The 24,545-nt window shown below is 45.4% G+C and overlaps 1 protein-coding gene across 3 annotated transcripts in view; it reads right to left on the reverse strand.

Annotated features, from left to right (window-relative positions):
* The window catches only part of LOC137656885 (uncharacterized), a 73,069-nt gene that overhangs the window by 4,439 nt on the left and 44,085 nt on the right, over window positions 1-24,545 (reverse strand). For all 3 annotated transcript variants that reach the window (XM_068391260.1, XM_068391261.1, XM_068391262.1), the window contains exon 3: window positions 6,349-6,454. In XM_068391260.1, coding sequence (XP_068247361.1) covers window positions 6,349-6,454 — 106 coding nt within the window. The remainder of the gene's footprint in view (window positions 1-6,348; window positions 6,455-24,545) is intronic.

Here is a 24,545-nt window from a genome sequence, read left to right on the forward strand (position 1 = left end):
CTAGGGATACGAATTGCTCGATCGAGGAGAAGGTACCCAGCAGACTCATCCATTCTCTTATCAAGCAGGTCCTTCTGTCTGGAAGTGCTCCACCTTTCGTAGGCATTCTAGAATGCGTTTCGGGGCTGGAAAAGCCCGAAAAACCACTGACTGAATCCTCATCCACAGGTAGATGATGTTTTGTGAGGGTGTCAGTTGTGATTTGGTCAGATTTACAAGCAGACCTAGTTGCTGCGTCAAAGACATTGTAACTTGAAGACTCTCCAGACACTTTTCTTGCCACCTGGCTCTGATTAGCCAGTCGTCCAGGTACATTGATATCCGTACTCCCTTCAGATGTAGCCAGCGAGCCACGTTGGCAACCACTCGAGTGAAAACGTAGGGAGCCGTACTCAGTCCAGAACAAAGTGCTTTGAACTGATAAGTAGTTTCTTGGTAAACGAATGTCAGAAATTTTCGTAATTCGGGTGAATTGGGACGTGGAAATACGCGTCCTGCAGATCTATTGACACCATCCAGTCTCCTTGTCTGGTGCCTGCTAGGACTGACGCAGATGTCTCCATGGCAAACTTGACTTTGCTTATGAACTTGTTCAGAGGACTTACGTCCAGAACAGGTCTCCAACACCCCGAGTTCTTCGGAATTAGAAAAAGTCTGTTGTAAAAACTCTCCGAAGAGGGGTCTTCTACTACTTCTATGGCTGCTTTTGACATAATTTGATTGACTTGCTCTTGAAGAGCTGCTGCCTTGCTCCTCGAGTATGTTGCTGTCAACTCTAAGGGTTCTGACGAAAGAGGAGGCCTTCTCAGGAAGGGGATCTTGTAACCCTCCTTCAAGACATCGACTGTCCAGTCGTCCGCTCCCCTTTGACTCCACTCTTGCCAAAAGTGGGATAGCCTGGCTCCCACTTGTGTCTGGAGGTTGCATGGCTCACTTCCTTGTTTTAGTTTGCTGCTTTGGGAATCTACGTGGTTGTCCTCCAGCAGCAATTCTCTGATCCCCTCTCGAAAGGGCTCTCCCACAAAAGGGCTGGCGAGTGGGAGGAGCTTCCTTTTGCTTCCTGGCTAAAAAGCTAGCCGGGAGGACTTTCTTGGCAGTCCTGGAGATAAGGTCTTGCGTCGCTTGTTGTGCAAGAGCTGCCGACAAGTCCTTCACTATATCAGAAAGGAAGAGATGGTTACCCAAAGGAGCATACAATAGCTCTGATTTCTGAGCGAGGGTCAATCCTGATGACAGGAAGGAACACAGCATAGACCTCTTCTTAATCACTCCTGCCATGAAAAGGGCGGAGAGTTCGACGAACCCATCCCTCACGGCCTTATCAAGATAGGCAATCAGATGCATCTGTGCCTCGTTCTTTGGATCTGTGACCTCTGCGAGGGCTCCGAGAGTCCAGTCCATCAAGCTGAAGAATTCTATAGTTCTGAAGATGCCCTTCAGCAGGTGATCCATCTCCGACGTGGTCCACATCACCTTCGACTTGGTCATGGCTGACCTACGTGAGGCGTCAACGAGCCTGGAGAAGTCGCCCTGGGAGGAGGCAGGAACTCCCAAACCGAGTGTCTCCCCAGTCTCATACCACACACTGGATCTGGAGGCCAGTCTAGTAGGGGTAAAGGAAAAGGTGGTCTTCCCTAGATCCTTTCTCTTGGAGAGCTAGTCATTTAGTCGAGAAAGCTCTTTTGACTGATCTGGCTAGAACCGTTTTCTTGAATGAGGATGGTTTCTGGGGTCTGCCCTTCAAAAACTGTGAGGGCGGGCTTTGAGGCAAAGCCTGCATAAAGTCCTCCGGATATAACTCCGCTAGAACCGCCAGCCATCTCTTAAGATCAGCTGCATGAAGCGCTTCCTGTGTCTCCCCTTCTGAGATTTCATCTAAGGGAATAGCGATCTACGGAGTAGAATGAGTTGGAGAAATACACGCCTCGTCCTGCCGATCCTCGTCGTCCTATATGTTTCCATCATGCTGTGAAGGAACGTCGTGCATGATTCCAGAAAGTTGCAAGGAAGCGTCGCGCTTGCGTGCGTCCTCCCAACATCCAGCATGTTTCGAGGGAGAGTCATGCTTGCGTGCTTCTAGCATGGGTCCAGCATGCTGCAAGAATGCATCAACACTGCGTCCAGCGTGCTGCGAGGAACGTCCTGCTCGCATGCCGAGAAGGAGACAGAGTTGAGCGTCTACCATGTTGCGGGGAAAAGTCTTGATCGCATGCCCCTTATCTTCCTTCTTTGGAACTGAAGGACCTCCTCTTTCCCAAGGCGGAGGTTTCCTCTGTTTTTGGTCACCAGTTACCGACGATCTAACTCCCGCCGGTACCAGCAGATGATGAAGTCCGAGACATTCTGCAAGTCATGAGCCTGGACACGGACGACATGTCTACTACTTCTTCTGTTTCATCAGAAAAGGAGAGGATCTAGCTGACCACAGAAGCCTCAGAAGAGTCATTGGACGTACATCAAGTGAGTGCAGCTCCCAATGCCTCTTTACTTTCTACACAAGCCCCTACTACAGTATTACCCACACCCCGGTTCTGATATTAGACAAACCTTCGCTATACAGTAATTTAGAACTAATGGCGTCCATGAAAGCTTTCATGGGAAACTTAACCGCCAAATATGAATGTGTTCAAGCAGATCTAACAGCGAGAATAGAAGCTTTACAACAGGCACCTGCTTAGAAGGCTCCCCCAGCTTTGAGCGTACCAGAATGCACAGTTAAAAGAACCTTTGGCACTATGCTGAGAATATGACCTTAACCAAATAACCGGTTCCTTCATATTGGGGACGGTTTGGGTTCCAAGCCCATTCCAGACTTGGAACTCTTTCCATCGATCGATAGCTATCCTTACTGTTACGCAAGGCTCAACTCGGAAATGTCCATTAGGGATGACACAATCCCTAAGGAAATGATCATTCTGGATCATAGCAAGGCTTAATCCCTTTTGGTTTGAGTTGAAGACAGCTAAATTCACTAATACCCAACTTTCTGCCTTTGGCAGGAAACAGGCCACTTTTATGGCCCTCAAAGATACTGTCTTCCCCTTTGCCTCTAAAAGCTTAGAGGCCATATTGAAAGCAGTAACAGAGAACGAACCCTTTCCAGTGCTAGAGGAATGTAAACCTGTCTTTCTAGTCCTTCCTTACAATTCAAATAATTGGGAAGACGTCCAACATAAATTCACTGTTGGAAAACTAGATAAAGACGTCAGAGGCAAACGGTTTAATGAGAAACTGCCTAGGATTCCTGAATCCCTACTGAAGGGAGAACTGGAAGCTAAAAAGAGACTTTCTGCCTCTTTATCCTTCCAATCGTATCTAGAGATGCTTATTGGAAACTATTCCAAATCTGATCTCTTCCCTGTCTTGGCTAAAACTCACTCAATCATGTTTCATAGGGATCTCCATGCTTTCGTCCTAGCCAGAAGAGCATGTAGAGAGCACTTCCTAGCTGCTGCTACAATCAGATATGAACCCAGAAAACTGATCGACTCCAACATCTGGGGAAAGGATCTCTTCCCCGAGAAACTGGTTAAAGAAGTCATGGACAAAGAGGCTCAGGAAAATAAAGAGCCCTTGACAAGTGGGGTATTTCTTCTAAAGGAAAATTCACTCCCAATGAAGGACCTCAACCCAAGGGCAAGAAGCCCAGAAGTCACTTCAAAGGAAGGAAACCCTTTCCTGTCGTGACCCCCTCAGTTGCCGCCATTCCTCAAACTGTGTACACGGTCACCCAGCAGTACGTTTCACAGTCTCCAGCCTTCAGCCCAGTGTAAGAGAGAGCTACCACCACGTTTCACCCTGCCAAAGCTCATATGAAGGGCTCCGGTAACAGGGGAAGGTCTGGAAGAGGCGATCGAACAAGAGGCTGATGATGTAGAGACAAGATGTCTAAAGGCAGCAAAGCAGGTTCTTCCTTATGAGGAGAAATCAAAGTCGCAGCTCGTGAGAACTTGTATCTTCATAGCGCATAGTGACCACAGGTAATTGCCTCCCATCATCATCATCCAGATCCGGAAAGCTGCACTCGGATGGACTAGAGAGTCTGGAAGAGTCCAATGCCCTTCGGTGGAACTCCCAGGTGGATACTACTCAGGAGAAAGCCGTCTCCCATGGGTGGGAAGGGCGATCAACCCCTTTTGCTCCTAACGGCGAGTCTTCTCGCAGGCAAGGAGCTTGCTGAACAGAAGCTGGTGAAGGGGATCTATCCCTTGAAAGAGATGATCGCTCAAAGCCTGATGGAAAACGAACCTCCCTCGAAAGGGAAGCTTGTCTATCACCTGGAGTCGGACCTCCGGATAGCTCAGTTTGTCTCCCTTCTTGTTGAGCGAATCCAGCCAAAGGATCAATTCCATTAATAGGTCTTGGGACATAGCCAAAAATAGACCCTGGGTTACCCTCGAAGAGATTCCCGACAAGTCACTCCCAGGAGTACTTGTCAGCAACTGCTCAAGCCTGTCCACTGAAGCAGAGTGAATGTCAGAGCAAACAGACACTGAGGTCAAGACAGCTGAGCATGCGCCAGACTCTTTCCGTTGTCAACATACGAAGCTTTGGGGGAAGATCGGAATCAATACCTCGGGACGATGTCTGCTCCCGCCATGTGCCCAACCGCAAGAGCTTTTGCAACCTTTCCTTGGACGGAGAACTCGTAAGCCCCAAGGCAGGCCACAGAAGGCGAACTACTTCGTTAAGAAAGAAACTTCTCAACAGCGGTGGCCAACACCGCTTCTCTAGGGGAAGCAACGAAGGCCGCCGACACATAAGGTTGTCCCAGGGTCATATGAGTGCCACTCGTACTCGTCCGACTACCAGGGGTCAAACAAGCAGAATCATCATGAGGAGGTCAAGTCGACGGAGAACAATGGTGAGGTTTCTTTCCCTTCGAGGCTGACCTCCGGACACACTTAACAAGGAGACTCCTGCGTGCAATAATGACCCTTACACGAAGGGAAGAGACCGAGAGGATTCGTCTCCTCACCGATATGAAGGTGCCACAACGATGCCCTTCATTACCAGAATAAAACTGCATTTTTAAGGATCCTCATGGGCAGTCAAAAGAAGGTGCCACAACGATGCCCTTCATTACCAGAATAAAACTGCATTTTTAAGGATCCTCATGGGCAGTCAAAAGAAGGTGCCACAACGATGCCCTTCATTACCAGAACAAAACTGCATTTTTAAGGATCCTCATGGGCAGTCAAAAGAAGGTGCCACAACGATGCCCTTCATTACCAGAACAAAACTGCATTTTTAAGGATCCTCATGGGCAGTCAAAAATGAAAAAGTAGAAAAATTAAAAGAAACATTTTTACGTTTTGGTCCAGTTCAGTAAAAGAAATCTTTTATTTTAGGGTTTTATCGGAGGAGCAAGACGTCTGTATTCCACCGAGCCGAAATAAAAAGCGACAGCTGTTTACTAGTGCTGGTGAGACCGGGTTGGTGGGTTATCCCGCTAGTCCCCTCCACTAACTATTGGAGGGTAGTTACACCTTGCAAAAGCTTTAACAGCTGGTTTTCAGCTAGCACCAAATCAATACTATGTATAGAGCGTAAGGTTTGTATGTAGTGCCGGAGTAAAAAAAAAAAGGATTTCAGGTTCTGAAAACTTTCTCTGTAAAAAGAGAGTAATATGCCTTATTTTATTAGAATTTAAGCATTCCAAACTTTCTTATTTTACTGTAAATAACATTCTATTAATGTTGTATACTTTGCATGTACAGTACTTAACTATGGTATTTAAAACAAGCAAAATCTTATAAAAAGTTATCTTGCTTAAGTTACAACTTGACTATTTCTTATCTGAAGCTTAGTCAAATACAAACAAACATACAAATAAGCCAGAAAACTAGAAAAATGAGTTTGGATGGCAGATATCTTACTAGACAATCATCAATATTCCCCAGTTAAACCCAACAATACTTTGAGAAACTCAAAGGATACAAAATAATGTCCACCAACTGAGGCTCTCTCTTTCACCTAGTAAACCACTATTATCCAATTTACATATTACACAAAGTAGGTGATATCCTCAAATGGCAGCACGTGACCATAACCTGCAGTTACCATGGTCAAACAACAAAGGTTAAAACCTGCCTTCAATTAGCAGTGTTGCCAAACTTTCAACACTGTGGGTCAGTTTTTTATCCAAAGCTTTGTATATGTGACGATATGACAAAGGGGCCCCAGAAAAAATACATCTATCAAGCTATCACCCTCTTCCAAGGAAAGAAATGACTGTAATTGAGTAAGCAAATACGGCAACAATCCTAATCCTCTCCAAGTCTCACCTCTTTGTAAAGTGCAATAAATATAAGGATGAGATAAATAAAATTCTAACCAATATCTCACCTTGTGGTAGGTGTTGGACTGATATTATATGGGAGAAAAGCGGCAGCTCCTCCTAACGTGTAACCAGGGGGTGGACCAAATACAGCCCCATTTTGACTTGTATCACCTGAAACAAACAGAAATGGCAACAAATCCCTTGGATTAAATAAATATACAGGTATAGTCATATTATGCTACTAGAGTGAGAATTTCAATTCCCCTTGAATAACTAAGGTGGCTGATTGGTTCATCATCCAAAGTTTGGGTTGCTATTGAGTGATTCACTTGAAGTGCATTGAGATTTTATATGACCTTTCTTGCTGTACTGTAAAAGAAAATTGGGAACCCATATGCTTGTAAGTCACTGGCACTTTAGAAAGGATGCTGTAAATGTTAAGTATAAAGTAATATACAGTATAACTCACATAAGGTTGTAATAAAGGAAAACACAATTTTCAAGTCTGTTAGTTATTTCTTTGTTTTGTAGCACAAAAACTAAACACAAACTAATGACAACAAACAAACCACAATTGGAAATGCACTACAGTACTGTTTGCATGTTGTACTTATACACAATAATGAATTATCATATAACTATTGTGGGTTTTGCAGACAGTGCAAACAGGTTTTTGGCCAATAACTCTACATCTAATGCTCTTACAAGTACTGTATGAGATTTTGCTATAGTGTATTACACCCAGTGTGATAATTCATAAGAGTATCATGAATCGCTAGCTGTAAAGAATAAAAACACTTTTCCCCCTACCAAGAGGCAAATCTCGATAACCCAAAAAATGGATAAAAAAGGGATTTTGACGTAGGAAAAATCTATTTCTGGGCGAGAGAAATGCTCCTTTTACATCATTTCTAAGGTAAAAACTGCTATGAATTTACCAGAGAAAAAATTTGTATAGGAATGCTAGGTTGAACCCAGCTCGCTCACCTTAATAAGGTGTCGGTATAATACTGGGGCGTGAATAAATCACAACCAGAGGTCTCGCACCATTTAGATATCTCCTGTCAATATCCCCGAACAGCGAGGCACCGTTCAACATCCTACTACTACTAGCGATCCCACGCCAGTGACGTCACTCCTTATAGCATCCCAGATTGGGGCCCAATTAGGGAGGGACGGGTGGGTTCACTGGGCGGCACGGGTCTCTCGCCCAGAAATAAATTTTTCCTACGTCAAAATCCCTTTTCTGGGCTCCGACCCGTGCCGCCCATTGAAATCGTACCAGAGAATGGGGACCCAATATGGCTAACTACCTGAGGAGGGAATAACATAAAAATAACATAGCTGATGAGTTTTAATATAAAAAAAGAGGGATGAGGAAACCCGTAAAAATAGATCAACATGTATATGACAGTGATAAATAGACATGGTAAACAATTCAATAATGAAACCCGTAGGTAAAATTCAACAGATATGAATAGTGGTAATCAAGCTTGGTAATCAAAAATGCAAAGGTGAAAATTCAATCATAGATTAGAATATGAGCATGGTACAAAATCCCATCAGGGGATGATAGAGAGAACCAAGCAAAAGTAAATCCATAACAAAGATTCAACATAACAAAAATGAAATCAGCTCGGGGATTTTAAGAACAAGTGAAATAAAAAACAATTCGTGAAATTGATCAATGAATAATAAAATAATACGCCATAAGGGTGTATGGTAAACAAAACAGGTAGGAACAATAGGTTAGCCAGGCAGGAGGGAAAGAGGATAGAGCAAGACGTGGTGATTAGGACTCAGTACCTTCAGGAGGAACTATATTCCCTGCAGCTACTGTGGCAAATCTAAGAGCTTCTAAATGTTTTAGGTAGTGGCGCTTGAAAACTTTAGGGGACTTCCAACCCGTATATTTTGAGAGCTCATCAAATTTCATATGGTGGAAAAAATTAATTGAGGTAGCCACAGCTCGAATATCATGGACATGTGGGAATGATTCAGGATTAGCTTGTTTAATAAAATAAAGAATTTGTTGTCTGATTCCCTTAAGGGTAATAGTTCCTCCGTGTTCTCTAATAAATAACGGCCTTGTGGTTGCGGTGGAATTTCTACTTAAGTAGGATTTCAGGGTGGTAACTGGACACAGGGATGGATCCCAAAGGTGGAACAATCTTCCAGGGAGACCACCTGTTTTGGGGGTCCTCATTTTTAGCCAGGAAAACTTTGTTAGGGGAGAGAAGGACCTCACCCGAAGAGAGAAACTCTATATGACCTGGGTCTCTAGATAAGGCTGCCAATTCTGAGATTCTGGAGCCAGAGGCGAGGCTCAAAAGAAAAAGTGACTTTCTTAATAATGCCATATAGTTACAGGATTCATTTGGGGTGTCAGAGGCTAGCTTAAGAACATCATTCAAAAACCAGGAAACCGCGCTAGGGCGAGTTCAAGGTTTTAGTCTGGCACAAGCTCTCGGAATGGATGAGAAATATGAATCCGTTAGATCAATGTCAAAACCAGTATGGAAGATCTTTTTCAGGGCTGACTTGATTGTAGTAATTGTATTGGCTGCCAGGCCTGATTCGAAGAGAGTTCTGAAGAATGTCACAGTTAGGTTCATCGTCATTTTTTCAACTTGGGAATCTTTCAAGAACTTAGCTAATTTCTTGACAGCTGAGTCATATTGACGGAGAGTAGATTCCCTTTTGTCAGATTCCAGGAAAATAGTATTCAAAGGATCGATGTTTGCACCTCGTTGGGCTGCGAACTTCATGAAGTCCATAAAGTTAGGGCATTCAGAATCCTTGAGGAAGCGAACACATTGTGAGTTTGTACTGTCTGTGTTAGCACCGGATTGGGAATCCGCCGGGGGCGGAGACCTAGTTCTAGCAACAAGGGGAACCAATTGCTCTTGGGCCAGTTGGGGGCTACGAGAGCCACTTGACCTTTGAAGAATCTGAGTTTGTGCAGAACTTTCAGCAGGAGATTCACCGGAGGAAACAGATAAATCGTCTTCCAGCCATTCCAATCTAGAATCATAGAGTCCGTGGCATAAGCCTGAGGGTCCAGGTTGGGGGCTACGTAACAATCTATTTTGCGATTGGATTTCGTCGCAAACAGATCCACCTGGAGACCCGGGACTTGAGATAGTATCCACTGGAAAGATCGATTGTCTAGTGACCATTCCGACTCTAGCGGAGTCGTCCGGGAAAGTGAGTCCGCTACCACATTCCGGACTCCTGCTAGATGGACTGCTGACAGGTGGCACTTGTGCAATGCCGCCATGGAGAAAATCTTCAACATGATGTGGTTTATTTAGGCTGATCTGGAGCCTTCTCTGTTGAGGCAGTGTACTATGACTGCACTGTCGAGAACCAGTCTGATATGGAGATTCCTGGCTGGATTGAGACGTTTTAAAGTCAGGAAGACTGCCATGGCCTCTAGGACGTTGATGTGCATTTGTTGGAAGACCGGTGACCATAACCCTTGGACTTTCTTGTGTTGGGAGTAACCTCCCCACCCTGTTAAGGAGGCGTCTGTGTGAACGACGAGTCCCGGGACCGGATGTTGTAAGGGAATCGACTTGGAAAGATTCTTGATCTTCGTCCAAGGCTGCAGACTTTTTCTCAGGATTGGGGGAAGGCGAGCACTTCTGTCTCGGCGTTTTGCGGTTGCTCTGGAGCGCCACACTCTGTTTATGTCCTTGAGTGTGGACCTTAGGACGATGTCTGTCACGGAGGCGAACTGTAAGGAACTTAGGATCCTCTCTTGGTTCCTTCTGGAGGTCAACTTTTCCCTGAGAAATTGTTTTGTATTCCTCGCTATCTCCTTCCTTTTGGCTTTGGGGAAGCACAGCGTATGGGAGCACAGGTCCCATTGTAGTCCTAGCCATTGAAACTTGGTCTCCGGGACCAGGCGGGATTTCCCGAGGTTGACTTGGAATCCCAGTTGTCGAAGGAAGGTGAGGACTTTGTTCGTTGCTATGCAGCAATTCTGGGCATTGTCTGCCCAGATTAGCCAATCGTCTAGATAGGCCACTACCTGTATCCCCTGAGTTTGAAGCTCTTGAATTACTGTCTCTGCTAGTTTGGTGAAGATTCTGGGTGTTATGTTGAGCCCGAATGGCATCACTCTGAATGCATAGGCTTGTTTGCCTAGCTTGAAGCCCAGAAAAGGACGAAAATGCCTTGCTATTGGAACGTGATAGTAGGCATCTGTAATATTGATGGAGGTGGTGACGGCCCCACGGGGAAGTAAGGTCCGCACCTGCAAGATGCTAAGCATATGGAATTTGTCGTAACGAATGAAGGAATTTAAACAAGACAGGTCCAGGATTACTCTCCGTTTGTCTGAGCCTTTCTTTGGCACGCTGAACAAGCGCCCTTGAAATCTTAAGCAACGTATGCTTTGGATTGCATTCTTTGTTAGCGGATCTTTTGTGAAGGAACGTAGTTCTTTCGTTGGTAGTTGGTAAAAGCTGTTCGGTGGAGGAGGTCCCTGTATCCAGCTCCACCCTAGGCCTTTTGAGATGATGCTGGAAGCCCAATCGCTGAACTTCCAATGGTCCCGAAATTTGTACAATCTCCCTCCTACCTGCAGTTTCTCAATGGTTGGAGGATGATTTGCCTCCTCTGCTTCTGCGGGAAGACTTGCCTCGGTGGTAACCCCTTCCGCCACCTCGGCCACGAAAGGCACCCCTGGAACCCCTGTGACGCTGGTAGCCACGGAAAGAACCCTGAGACTCATACGTAGGGTTAAAGGCGGGGGAGAAGGAAGTCGAGGCGATCTGAGACTGAGGGACCAGAACGTATTGCTCTTGTTGTTGGCCCTTTGAGGTAGAAGGCTGGGGACCTTGAGGAGCAGGTTGGACTGAGACCGGTTGAACCACTTGCAGAGGTTGTCTGAATTGGGAAGACTGGAAGGGCCTCAATCTCTTCCTACCTCGAATTGGGGTACTAGAAGGCTCATACTTCCTCTTTGAAACCAGGCCCCACCTAACCTTAATGTTTTGGTTGGCTCTAGCTGCGTCGCTAAGGACCGAGTTAACTAAGTCCTCTGGGAAAAGATCCGGGCCCCAGACTGGAGCTTTGATGAGCCTATTAGGTTCGTGCCTAATCGTGGCATCGGATAGGACGTGTCGTCGACAACGGGTCCTGGCGTTTGCGAAATCATAGGCGTCAGCCATAAAGTTTTGCTAAAGCGACTTAGTGAGGACCTTGAGGAGGTCCTCCTCGTTGTAAGTGGCGACGGTCAATTCAGAAAGGGCAACCGAATTAAGGGATCTGCTGAATCTACATCTCGACTCGAATTCCAATTTAATGAGAGACTCCGGGAGTTTGGGAAGCCGTTCGCTGAACTGCGTCGATGCACAGTCCGGGCTCAACTTACCTACCGAGAAGGTAGCTGGGGCGTTCCGCCAACATTCATTGTCTCCCGGAAAGAGAAGGGAGGTTAAGTCGGTCTCCCTGAGTTGAGGTAAAGGCTTCTCTTCCTTGATAGCCTGAAAGACCGTCTCTATGATCTTGGTCGCACATGGGGTAGGGGTCTGGTCGTCGGCCACAAACATAGTATAAGAACTTTTGTAGGCCGTAATCATTGTGTTCAAGCAGTTCCACTCATTGAACACGCGGACCAAGACAGACTGTGCCTGTTCTTTAGGAAAAATAACAGTTTCCTTTGGGACCTTATCCAATCGAATTAGAGCCTCTTCCGTGAGGCGAGCGTAGCCGGGGAAGGGGAATTCAAGACCCGGCGGGTAGAATTCATAATCCGCAAGAGGCCGGGTACCGAAACCTTCAATTGACAACATACCCTCCGAGAAGGGGGCATGCAATGCTAACCTCCAAGGGTTATTCTTATTGAAAGGAGGAAGCTTGGAGGCGTCGGGGATGGGGTATTGCTGTTGTGGCGGTGGCAGCCCCGAGCGCATGAGTCCCTGAACTAGGCTCTCCATGGAAGCTATTCTCTCTTGTGATTGCTGTGTATGAGACGATAGCATCGACTCAAAACGAGCAAACATCTTCTCGGAAAAATCCACCGGGTTAAATGATTCCACCCGGGGGGGGGGGGAACAGGTGCCGGAACGGAGACTACTCCGTGAGAGGTTGAGGGCACAGCAATTGGGTCTTGAGAGACTCTGGTGGAGGAAGATTTAGCCTTCGAAGATGGTGATCTCGAAGACTTGTGGTCTTTGGAAGACTTGTGGGTCTTATATAAAGGCGTACGATGAGCCTTCACCTTGGGGATAACAGGCCGGGGACTGAAATCAGTCCCGGTTGTCCCCGGAAAACCTTGAAAAGAAGAGTGTTCAGAAGTAGAAGAGAAAGCCGGGCTAGGGAGAGGAATCGTAGCCCGGGAACCACCAGACTCACCTACGTCCCTACCTGCGTCGGGATCATCCAGAGCCATGGGTTCCACATCGAGGTTGAGGGTAGCGACGTCCTCAGTTAGGGTGCCGCCCGTCTCTTCTTGGTCCGGGGCCAGAAGAAGGGATTCGATCCTCTCGATGATAGGGTCCGCCAACTCTTTGGGGACCGCAGCTGAAGTTTTAGCATGGAGGTAGAGACGGGGAACACCATTCCTCAGAGAGGATATAAGGCTGTTTGGCCTTCACGTTGCGGGCGAACCCGCCAATCCAGACCTTGAGGGTAGCCTGAGCTGTATCTTTTTCAAGTTGGGAGCTCTGAAAGAGAACAGACTATTAGCGAGGGATATTTGTGCCAAAGAAAAGTGGAGAAGTCCAAGGACTTCGTAGACACGAAGTGAAAGGCATGCGGGAAGTCCAGAGGACTGTGGCCTTAAAAATAATAATCGAAATTAATGTAAACCATCGAAATTAATCGTAATTCCCTACAAGTCTGTATTAATGAAAATGCACTCACCGAGTTAGATGTTAGAGTGGAGGTCATTGTGTAGCAGACTACACAATTGTCCGGAGACCAAACAGCTAAGTCATCCACTTGGACAGAACAGTGGGCGTGCGAACGACACACGTCATGGCCGCAGGGTTGATGGAGGACAGCGGCACATGCCGTCATCGCACAGCGTACAGTCTGTAAAATAAAAGATACATGAGTATCTTAAAGGAAAGCAAATTAGGGGCCCGGAGGCCCCGGAGCTTAAAATATATATATATCAATATCATGATAAAATTTTTTTATATACATCAAGTATCTTGAAGGAAAGCAAATTAGGGGCCCGGGGGCCCCGGGTGCTTAAATTATATCAATATCATGATAAAAGATTTTATTACGACTGTATTATGAATGAGAATAAGTCAGTCCGTAACCGTGATCATATCAAAAGAGGGAAGGGAAGGTCGAGAACTAGGATCGTATATATAAATATATATATGTGACTAATATATAAAGTTAATCCAAGTAATAATAAGTAACGTTGGCTCCGGAGGCTCAACTAAACAACTCGACCAGATGGTAATGCATAAAAGCTACGTCCGGGGATCCCGTAATGAAAGTCTTTATATATATATATCTATATGAGGTCCGTGAGGTGCGGGACACCATAGAGGGGGAAGGGATCTTTAATGGGTCCGTGAAGTGCGGGACCGAGAGGGAGTAGCACGTACAAAACAAAATAAAATAATATAACATGACAAGGTACCACAGACCAAGCAGAAAACTTCCCGTCGACCGTTGGCCAAACGAGCGACGGAAAGAAAACGACTACGACCGGGTAGAGTAGTACAAAAAGTGTAAAATAATGTACGTTAATGTATAATAATAACAGCAAGCCTCACAGATCAACGGGAACCGCCCATGCAAAGAGAGCGAAAGGCCACGGGGGGGGGGGGGGGAACATAACGCAACATAGTGGCTCTAACTCGACATGGGAGAGAGAGAGGGAAGGTAACCCAGGGGTGGGGGTAATGGGCGGGAGGGAGGCTAGGAGTGGGCCGATAGCAGGTGTACCAACCTGCCAGACCCACGATTGATATGATCACGCGGAAAGACTAAATAACACTATAATAAACATAACACATGGTAAAATAAGATAGGAAGGCATGCTGGATGATAAAAATAATAAAATAATAACAAAAATAACGATACATCAATCGTAAAACAAACGAGGGAACGAACATGAGACAGGTGAAAACCAAGCCTAACAACGCTGGGAGTTAGGCAGGGCTACCAACATAACACAGAGTCAGTGAAGTGCAGACAAAATGAAAAACTAATATCTGACTCATGAAAGTCCCTCGAGCTAATGCAAGAAAAACGAATGACGTTAATAATGAGAAGCATGTCCGTGGTGTGCGAACGTAAAACAAAATTAATGGAAATAGAAACGCCCGAAGGCGACCAGGCATACCAACCTAACGAGAATACGCTAACGTATATCGTAATAACTGTTATCGTAATAACAGGACATCAATATAATAAAATAACACGGTGTGTGAACCGTGGATACCCAGAAAGTTCATAACGAGACACAATCAGTACGGAGGACTCATTGTAAAGCGTTAAGAACGACGAGAGAGAGAGAGATAGGAGGAGGCCGAGCGCCATGAAAGACCCACGCGGGGTCGTGAAATATAAAACTGTCATAATATAAGCAAAAAAGGGCAAGGCCCCCTCCAAAATCTCAAAACTCATAGATCTGGTACTGAACTTAGATGGGGTGACGGTAGAGTCCGACATCTTGAGGTAAATCCAGGTAAACCAGCGAAATTCACACACCGAGGCAAAAAATGTATGGATAGCGTGCTATGAAAAAGGAGTGACGTCACTGGCGTAGGATCGCTAGTAGTAGTAGGATGTTGAACGGCACCTCGCTGTTCGGGGATATTGACAGGAAATATCTAAATGGTGCGAGACCTCTGGTTGTGATTTATTCACGCCCCAGTATTATACTGACACCTTATTAAGGTGAGCGAGCTGGGTTCAACCTAGCATTCCTATACAAATTTTTCTCTGGTAAATTCATAGCAGTTTTTACCTTAGAAATGATGTAAAAGGAGCATTTCACTGGGCGGCACGGGTCGGAGCCCAGAAATACAACAGTATAAAACAAGCTCTGCCTACCCTCTCCCCCAACCTCAACTCACCACTTTCTCCCTTCCCTCTCCTTTCTTTCCTTACATGCCCTCTCTATCTCTCTCTCACTCTCTCTGAAAGTTGCTTAAGTTTAAACTTATTTAAGATACTACCACTAGAGAGTTATTGGGTTCTTTGACTGGCCAGACAGTACTACATTAAATCCTTCTCTCTGGTTACTGCTCATTTCATCTTTGCTGACACATACACAGAATAGTCTGGCCTATTCTTTACACATTCTCTTCTTTCCTCAAACACTTAACAACACTGAAATTACCAAACAATTCTTCATCTCTCAGGAGGTTAACTACTGCACTGTGATTGTTCAGTGGCTACTTTCCTCTTGGTAAGGGTAGAACACTCTCCAGCTATGGTAAGCAGCTCTTCTAAGAGATGGTCACTACAAAATCAAACCATTGTTCTCTAGTCTTGGGTAGTCCCATAGCTTATCTTGTTTCTCTTCCTCTCGCTATTTTGAAGTTTATATCCTCTTGATATTTTCAGGTTTTTATAGCTTATACATGAGTTTTTATTTTAATGTTACTATTGTTCATAAACTTCCCTCATGGGCCTATAGCATTCTGTTTTTCCAACTAGGGTTGTAGCTTAGCAAATAATAATAATAATAATATTATCAATAATAATGACAACTTACATTGTTGTATAATGACCCACTCATCTCTCTCTCTCTCTCTCTCTCTCTCTCTCTCTCTCTCTCTCTCTCTCTCTCTCTCTCTCTCTCTCTATATGTTGAATAACAAACGGATTTTGAGCAAAGCGAAAAATCTATTTTTGGGTGAGATAGCCATGTCGTCTTGATGGAAGGTTCCTTTAGGCAGCTTTCTAAGGGATATTTAGCTACAGTGATACTTCCAGAGAATTGACCATAGGTCTCCAGAATTCTAACTCTTGGCGCGAGTACTGTATCCTTAAGAAAATTCTTAAGGATATCGCATAATATAAGGGGACGTATTTATTGATATGACACATGGCAATCTTCACCCTGAATAGAGTTTTCGCTCTGAGTGGCGAAAATGAAGGGGAGCCGTCATCAAGGTTACCCGGTGGATCCCCTTACCCGTACTACTACGGAGCAACTCATTCCTTGTTGCAATTAAGCATGGATGGCTACAGATAGAGTAGTTTCGGGTGGGGATTTGTTACATATGTATACTCCTTTTCTAGAAAGGAGGGCGAGTCCATCAGGACGACATGGCTATCTTACCCACGAATAGATTTTCTGGGCGAGAGACCTGTGCCGCCCAGTGAAATGCTCCTTTAGCATCATTTCCAAGGTATAAAACTGCTAAATATTACCAGAGAAAAAACTGCATACGAATGCCAGGTATGAACCCAGCTCGCTCACCTGAAAGATGTCGGTATATTATAACAAGGGCGTGAAAATCACTAGCAGAGGTCTCGTACCAATTAGATATGTTATTTTCATTAGTAAAATAAATTTTTGAATATACTTACCCGATAATCATGTAGCTGTCAACTCCGTTGCCCGACAGAATTCTACGGAAGGGATACGCCAGCGATCGCTATACAAGAGGGGGGTGTACTCACAAGCGCCACCTGTGGCCAGGTACTGCAGTACTTCTTGTTGACACCACCTCAATTTTTCCTCGGTCCACTGGTTCTATGGGGAGGAAGGGTGGGTCAATTAAATCATGATTATCGGGTAAGTATATTCAAAAATTTATTTTACTAATGAAAATAACATTTTTCAATATTAATCTTACCCGATAATCATGTAGCTGATTCACACCCAGGGAGGTGGGTGAAAACCAGTGTACATGTATATCAAGAAGCTAAGTATCCCGTATTTCATATTATCAGTTATTCAAAATAACAATGAAATTATAAGTACCTGGTAAGGAAGTCGACTTGAGCCATTACTCTGCCTTAAATAAGTTCGTCTTCCTTACTGAGCGCAGCGTTCCTCTTAGGAGGCTGAACAACTCTAAGGTGCTGAAGTATCAAGGGCTGCAACCCATACTAAAGGACCTCATCACAACCTTTAACCTCGGCGCTTCTCAAGAAAGAATTGACCACCCGCCAAATCAACAAGGATGTGGAAGGCTTCTTAGCCGACCGTACAACCCATAAAAAGTATTCAAGAGAAAGGTTAAAAGGTTATGGGATTATGGGAATGTAGTGGCTGAGCCCCCGCCTACTACTGCATTCGTTGCTACGAATGGTCCCAGGGTGTAGCAGTACTCGTAAAGAGACTGGACATCTTTGAGATAGAATGATGCGAACACTGACTTGCTTCTCCAATAGGTTGCATCCATAACACTCTGCAGAGAACGGTTCTGTTTGAAGGCCACTGAAGTAGCCACAGCTCTCACTTCATGTGTCCTTACCTTCAGCAAAGCAAGGTCTTCTTCCTTCAGATGAGAATGTGCTTCCCTAATCAGAAGCCTGAATAGTAAGAAACTGAGTTCTTAGACCTTGGAAAAGAAGGCTTCTTGATAGCACACCATAAGGCTTCTGATTGTCCTCGTAAAGGTTAAGACCTTTTTAGATAGTACCTAAGAGCTCTAACTGGGCAAAGTACTCTCTCCAGTTCATTCCCCACCAAGTTGGACAGGCTTGGGATCTCGAACGACTTAGGCCAAGGACGTGAAGGAAGCTCGTTTAGCAAAAACCGAGCTGCAAGGAACATGTAGCCGTTTCAGATGTGAAAACTATGATCCTGCTGAAGGCGTGGATCTCACTTACTCTTTTAGCTGTTGTCAAGCACACGAGGAAAAGAGTTTTTAATGTGAGGTCCTAAAAAGAGGCTGATTGGAGAGGTTCAAATCTTGATGACATAAGGAACCTTAGGACCACGTCTAGATTCCAGCCTGGAGTGGACAACCGACGTTCCTTTGAGGTCTCAAAAGACCTAGGGAGGTCCTGTAGATCTTTGTTGGTGGAAAGATCCAAGCCTCTGTGGCGGAAAACCGCTGCCAACATACTTCTGTAACCCTTGATCGTAGGAGCTGAAAGGGATCTTACTTTCCTTAGATGTAACAGGAAGTCAGCAATCTGGGTTACAGTGGTACTGGTTGAGGAAACTGCATTGGTCTTGTACCAGCTTCGGAAGACTTCCCCTTGAGACTGATAGACTCTGAGAGTGGATGTTCTCCTTGCTCTGGCAATCGCTCTGGCTGCCTCCTTCGAAAAGCCCCTAGCTCTTGAGAGTCTTTCGAAAGTCTGAAGGCAGTCAGACGAAGAGCGTGGAGGTTTGGGTGTACCTTCTTTACGTGAGGTTGACGTAGAAGGTTCACTCCTAGAGGAAGAGTCCTGGGAATGTCGACCAGCCATTGCAGTACCTCTATGAACCATTCTCTCGCGGGCCAGAGCGGAGCCAACCAACGTCAGCCGTGTCCCTTTGCGAGAGGAGAACTTCTGAAGTACCCTGTTGACAATCTTGAACGGCGGGAATGCATACAGGTCGAGATGGGACCAATCCAGCAGAAAAGCATCCACGTGAACTGCTGCTGGGTCTGGAATCGGAGAACAATACAACAGGAGTCTCTAGGTTATCGAGGTAGCGAACAGATCTATGGTTGGCTGACCCCACAGGGCCCAAAGTCTGCTGCAAACATTCTTGTGAAGGGTCCACTCTGTGGGGATGACCTGACCCTTCCGGCTGAGGCGATCTGCCATGACATTCATACCGCCCTGAATGAACCTCGTTACCAGGGTGAGCTTTCGATCTTTTGACCAGATGAGGAGGTCCCTTGCGATCTAGAACAACTTCCACGAAAGAGTCCCTCCCTGCTTGGAGATGTAAGCCAGGGCTGTGGTGTTGTCAGAGTCCACCTCCACCACCTTGTTAAGCTGGAGGGACTTGAAGTTTATCAAGGCCAGAAGAACCGCCAACAACTCCTTGCAATTGATGTGAAGTGTCCTTTGCTCCTGATTCCATGTTCCCGAGCATTCCTGTCCGTCCAAAGTCGCACCCCAGCCCGTGTCTGATGCGTCCGAGAGGAGACGGCGGTCGGGTTTCTGAACAGCCAAAGGTAGACTTCCTTGAGAAGAAAGCTGTTCTTACACCACGCGAGAGAAGACCTCCTCTCTTCGGAAACAGGAACTGAGACCGTCTCTAGCGTCATGTCCTTTATCCAGAGAGCAGCTAGATGATACTGAAGGGGGCGGAGGTGGAGTCTCCCTAACACGATGAACAGGGCCAGCGATGAAAGTGTCCCTGTTAGACTCATCCACTACCTGACTGAGCATCGGTTCCTTCTCAGCATGCTCTGGATGCATTCTAGGGCTTGGAAGATCCTTGGGGCCGACGGAAAAGCCCGAAAAGCTCGACTCTGAAGATCCATACCCAGGTAGACAATGGTCTGGGATGGGACGAGCTGGGACTCCTCAAAATTGACCAGGAGGCCCAGTTCCTTGGTCAGATCCATAGTCCATCTGAGAATCTCCAGACAGCGACGACTTGTGGGAGCTCTTAAAAGCCAGTCGTCTGACGGAGCCGGACACAAGATCATGGTACTGCTGCACAGTCTGTGAACTGTCAACCATGGGGAAGCGAGGAAGTACAGTGACAACCCGAAGCTGTCTAGACTGTCTGGGTCGTACAGACAACTCCTTATCGGGTTGCTGAGGTTGCCGCACTGCGTCACAACAAGTCACTTCTGCTGGTTGTTGAACGTCTTCCCAGTGACACACTGACTCCGTAAACAAAAAATCCTCTAACAAGGACTAAGCTTGGACTGCATATCTTGCAACACAGCTCAAGGTCTATGGGAGCAGGTGTGGTAACAGACGGGGTTAGCGACTGAAGTGGAACCATTACCTTCCCTGGAAGCATGTTATGCTTAAATAAAAGTCCATAGGAGGCTACGCAGCTAAAGGCTCCTCTCCAAATGACAGAGTCCTCAAGGGAATATCAGAAGGAGGGAGAAAAGCACTTTCTCATCTACAGGGACCATATCCGAGAAAAGCTAAGTTCTCTCAGTGAGGGTTTCACTGGTGCAAAAGCAGCAGACTAGAAGGCAACGTTATGAAACTGCTTGACAGTCTAGTGAGTTGGCAACAACCAAAGATGTGTGACTGAGAAGCATGCGGTAAGGTATGCAGAGCATGCTGTATGCAGAGCATGCTGTATGCAGAGCATGCTGTATGCAGAGCATGCTGTATGTAGAGCATGCTGTAAGGTAAGCAGAGCATGTTGCATGGCGTGTAACATTTCTCAGAAATTCCATGACCAGTGCTAGATTGAGTAATATCGCATTACTGTCCATTGAAAGTGCACGTGCCGAGGGAATTGATTTAGACTGTTTTGTTGATGAATTTGATAGCCGGCATGATAATCGTAGAATTAAGCTGCACTAAATATACGTACTATAATCTACTTCACCTCAGGAAAGGGAAACTCGCCCTGTTGGCAACACTGCATTACTTCATGCATGCTTGCATGGGGTTTTAATATCAACATAATATTTACATTACATTCATAACTCATGATTCATTTTTGTTTTGAAGATATTTTTGCCATATTTTTGCGATTTTGTTAAAAATATATTGCAAGGAATACATTTTTTTTTTTTTTTTTTTTTTTTTTTTTTTTTTTTTTTTTTCAAGTAATACGAATAACCTCCATTATCATAATGTTTGTGTAGGCATACATGTATATGTTTTACAAATGCAAGTTATGAAAGTAATGAGGTGTTATTATTGTCATTTGTTATTTCAAAGTTGAATGGGAAGAGGCTCAAGCTGAGGAGAAAGTGGCAGATGCATGCGTTGAGGTGGCTGACTCATAGCATGAGGTTCCTGCCTCAAGAGTTGCGCTTGCCTCAAGGGTTGAGGTGGCTGCGCAGAGAGAGGCTCTTGACTCACGAGTTGAGGTTCTTGAGGTGTGAGCTGCGAGAGTTGAGGTGGCGGCTGCGCAGAACGCGGCTCCTGTCTCACGAGTTGAGGTTCTTGAGGTGCTTGCCTCGAGAGTTGAGGTTGCAGCTGCGAGAGCTGAGGTGGCTGCCTCAAGGATGGTAGAGGTTGTCGTACCTCAAGAGGTTGCTGCCTCGAGGATGGTCTTACTGCAAGAAACTCTTGTCTCAAGGGAAGAGGAGGTTGTAAGGCATAAGGCTCCTGCCCCCATTGTTGAGGAGGTTGCTGCGTGGTAAGAGGCTCCAGCCTCAAGGAAAGTGGAGATTGCTGCACAGCGCTGGTATCTGGCAACTCCCAACGCGGCAGCTCACGCATGGAGGTAGCTAGAGGAACCTCAACCTCATACGTCTGGCAGATTGTACTGCGCAGAGGGGGAGGAGCGTTCGCAGGAGGAGGTGTATTAACCTTCTCTGCCTGAAACTCCTGCATCAACACCGCAAGCTGAGACTGCATTGTCTGCAGTATAGACCACTAGAGTTTAAGAAAGACAACAACAAACGGAGCTACTGTCCGTTGAGACTGAGGGTCTAAAACAGCTGGTGCGGCAACAGACGGAGCTACTGCCTGTTGCGATACCACCTTGCCTCTCTGGGAGGTGTGCAGTTGTCGTACTGCAGCAAGTCCGAACTGACCCAGGGCTAATGGCTACACCTAGGAGTTGGACTTGTGCGGAAGGGACCGACTTGCACTTAAAAGCTGCAAGATTTGGTCCATGGTTTCTGCGAGAAACCTCTTCCGCAGACGAGGAATAAAAGGGCTCTCTCGTCTTTGTGTGGGTGGGGTGATCACGTCGGCAACGTGTGTAGATACACCCGAAACCACGGAGGGAAAACGTCTGTTCGTCGATCAAGGCCTGCTGAACCCATAAGTCCTTCGACATTACTTCTCCCCTGGGCTTGGGAGCTTGTAAGAGGTCCCAGACTAGGCGAACAACTGGCACGAACAGACGAACCCTCGAACGCAACACTGTAACACTTTGCGCTTATCACTTATCACTTTTGATTTTCTGTTTGCACTTATTTCACTGAACTCGAAACTTTAAGTGGTTTGTACCTGAAACACGCAATTCTATCCTTCCTTAAAAGTTAGTAATTGCGAAAACAGAATTACAATGTAACAGAAAAATCTAATGAAAGATAAATAATTCAGTGGCTGGAAAGAGACTAAACACTAGATCAAATAAACTACGTTTAAAATCTCTCACCGCATAAAGCTTGAGAACAAGAATAAAACTCTAGAAACGTTTACCTTCTTCCCCTAAAGAGACTAGGGAGAAGAGCAAAAACGATAACAACGTTACTCGCTTGAACGAAACGTTTATCCTCCTCTCTCTCCCTCCGTCTCTATCTCTCTCTCTCTCTCTCTCTTGACTTAGAACCTGAGAGAAGAGCCCAATCATATATATCGTTAAAACATATTATTGTTAAAGGAAAAAACTGAAAGATTTCCCAAATAAAAAGTTCCTTTATTAGAATTAAAACCATTAAGCTAAGAAAGAATGAACAAAGCGCTAGAAACGGTTTACTCTTACTGCAACGTGACACCGTGAAAATTCTCTCTCTATCGTAACGATAGAGCGCAAGTTGAACGTTCTGAACGTCAACAACTGCAGAGACAAAACAAAACGTTAGTTCAACTTTGAAAACAGTACGAGACTATCAAAGAAATTCTTTCAAAAACATTAAAATAGCATAATATGTTAACAGGTAAAACCGAAATGACGGGCTCAATATTAATTAACTTCGGTACCAAGAAAAGACCGCCTACTATTAGGAAAGGTCGAATATAAACAAATATAAAAATTAATTTTAATAAGTTTATAATAAAAGGAAGTTAATCGAAGAGGCCTATAAAAGGCGGAGAGATATAAAATAAATCTATAACTTTTGTTAAGCAAAATTAAGAAAGAGAGTCTATACTCTCTTAGACACCAACACTTCCGTCTAAGGAAAGGGTCGGCCATTTAAAAGTGAAAGAGAGTTCATACTCTCTTCGTCACCATAATTAATCAAATTAATTCCAAAAGCTAGCTAAGCTAATGATAAAACTTCCTGAATAGCGAAAGCTAAACTCTAGAGCAAATACATCACCAAATCGTGAGCAAAAAACTCCAGAATCAACAGCGTATCCATGTAGGTCTAGCCGGAGGCACGACAGAGGAAAAATTGAGGTGGTGTCAACAAGAAGTACTGCAGTACCTGGCCACAGGTGGCGCTTGTGAGTACACCCCCCTCTTGTATAGCGATCGCTGGCGTATCCCTTCCGTAGAATTCTGTCGGGCAACGGAGTTGACAGCTACATGATTATCGGGTAAGATTAATATTGAAAAATCTCCTCGTCAAATATCCCCGAAACCAAGTCCACTACTGACCGTCGCTACCAACACGTCCACCCGGCCATTGACATCACTCCTCATTTAGCATCTCACTCGCTTTGTTGCTGTGATTTTTTCGCTTGTGCTTATCGGGATTTTAGCGCCTTTTTGTTCATGATGTCGGACTCTCAAGCTTCCTCATCAAAGTTAAGTACCAGATTTATGATTTCTGAGCTTTTGGAGGTAGCATTACCTTTAATTTTAGTTTTATTCATGGTTATGTGTTTCGCTATTGTTTTCGGCCCCGCGACGCGGTGGCCATTTTGGTTCTTGCTACCTCTTGGCTCGTTCTTAACGATTTACAATTGGTCTCCCATACTAATTGTTATTCGTTCCGAACCTTTTGCGCTATTACCGATGCTTCGGCGTTTATTATTACTGTTATTGTTATCGCTATGGTTACTCCCATGCTTATTAGGTTATGGCGGCCTCCTTCTCGGCTAGTAACGTGAAGTCGCCTTATGCTGGTATTCTAGGATTAGTTTACTCTTTCTCGCGATACTACCGAATCGCTGTTAATTTTAAGAGTTTAGTCCTGTGTCTCGAGGGGGACTCTCGATCGACAGTGTTTTAACGTATTTTAGTTTACCGTTCGGCATTGTACCCGATTGGTGTCTGTTGGCCCCCCTGTCAAGCTCGGTACTTATCCGTGCTGGAGGGCTCGCCCTTGCGTTTTTTGTTTTCCCTGCCTCCTTTCTTGCGTCCCCCTTTCAGTGTTATTATAGCTTTATCAGCTTATTTTGCATGCCTTAACCTAGTTATATTTCATTTATTTCGTGATGTGATCATTCGTTCTGTTAGCATCTTGCGATTCCGGTCGGACAGGTTGGTACTCCTGTCCTCTCTCGGCCTCACGTGATCGCCTCGTGTTCCACCTGCTGCTTCTCTTTGGCTCCTCCCACTACCTGATCTTGAGTATGCCACCCCATACTCCTCTCCCCT

This window comes from Palaemon carinicauda, chromosome 17 (genome assembly GCF_036898095.1).
Source record: "Palaemon carinicauda isolate YSFRI2023 chromosome 17, ASM3689809v2, whole genome shotgun sequence".
NCBI classification, from domain to species: Eukaryota; Metazoa; Arthropoda; class Malacostraca; order Decapoda; family Palaemonidae; genus Palaemon; species Palaemon carinicauda.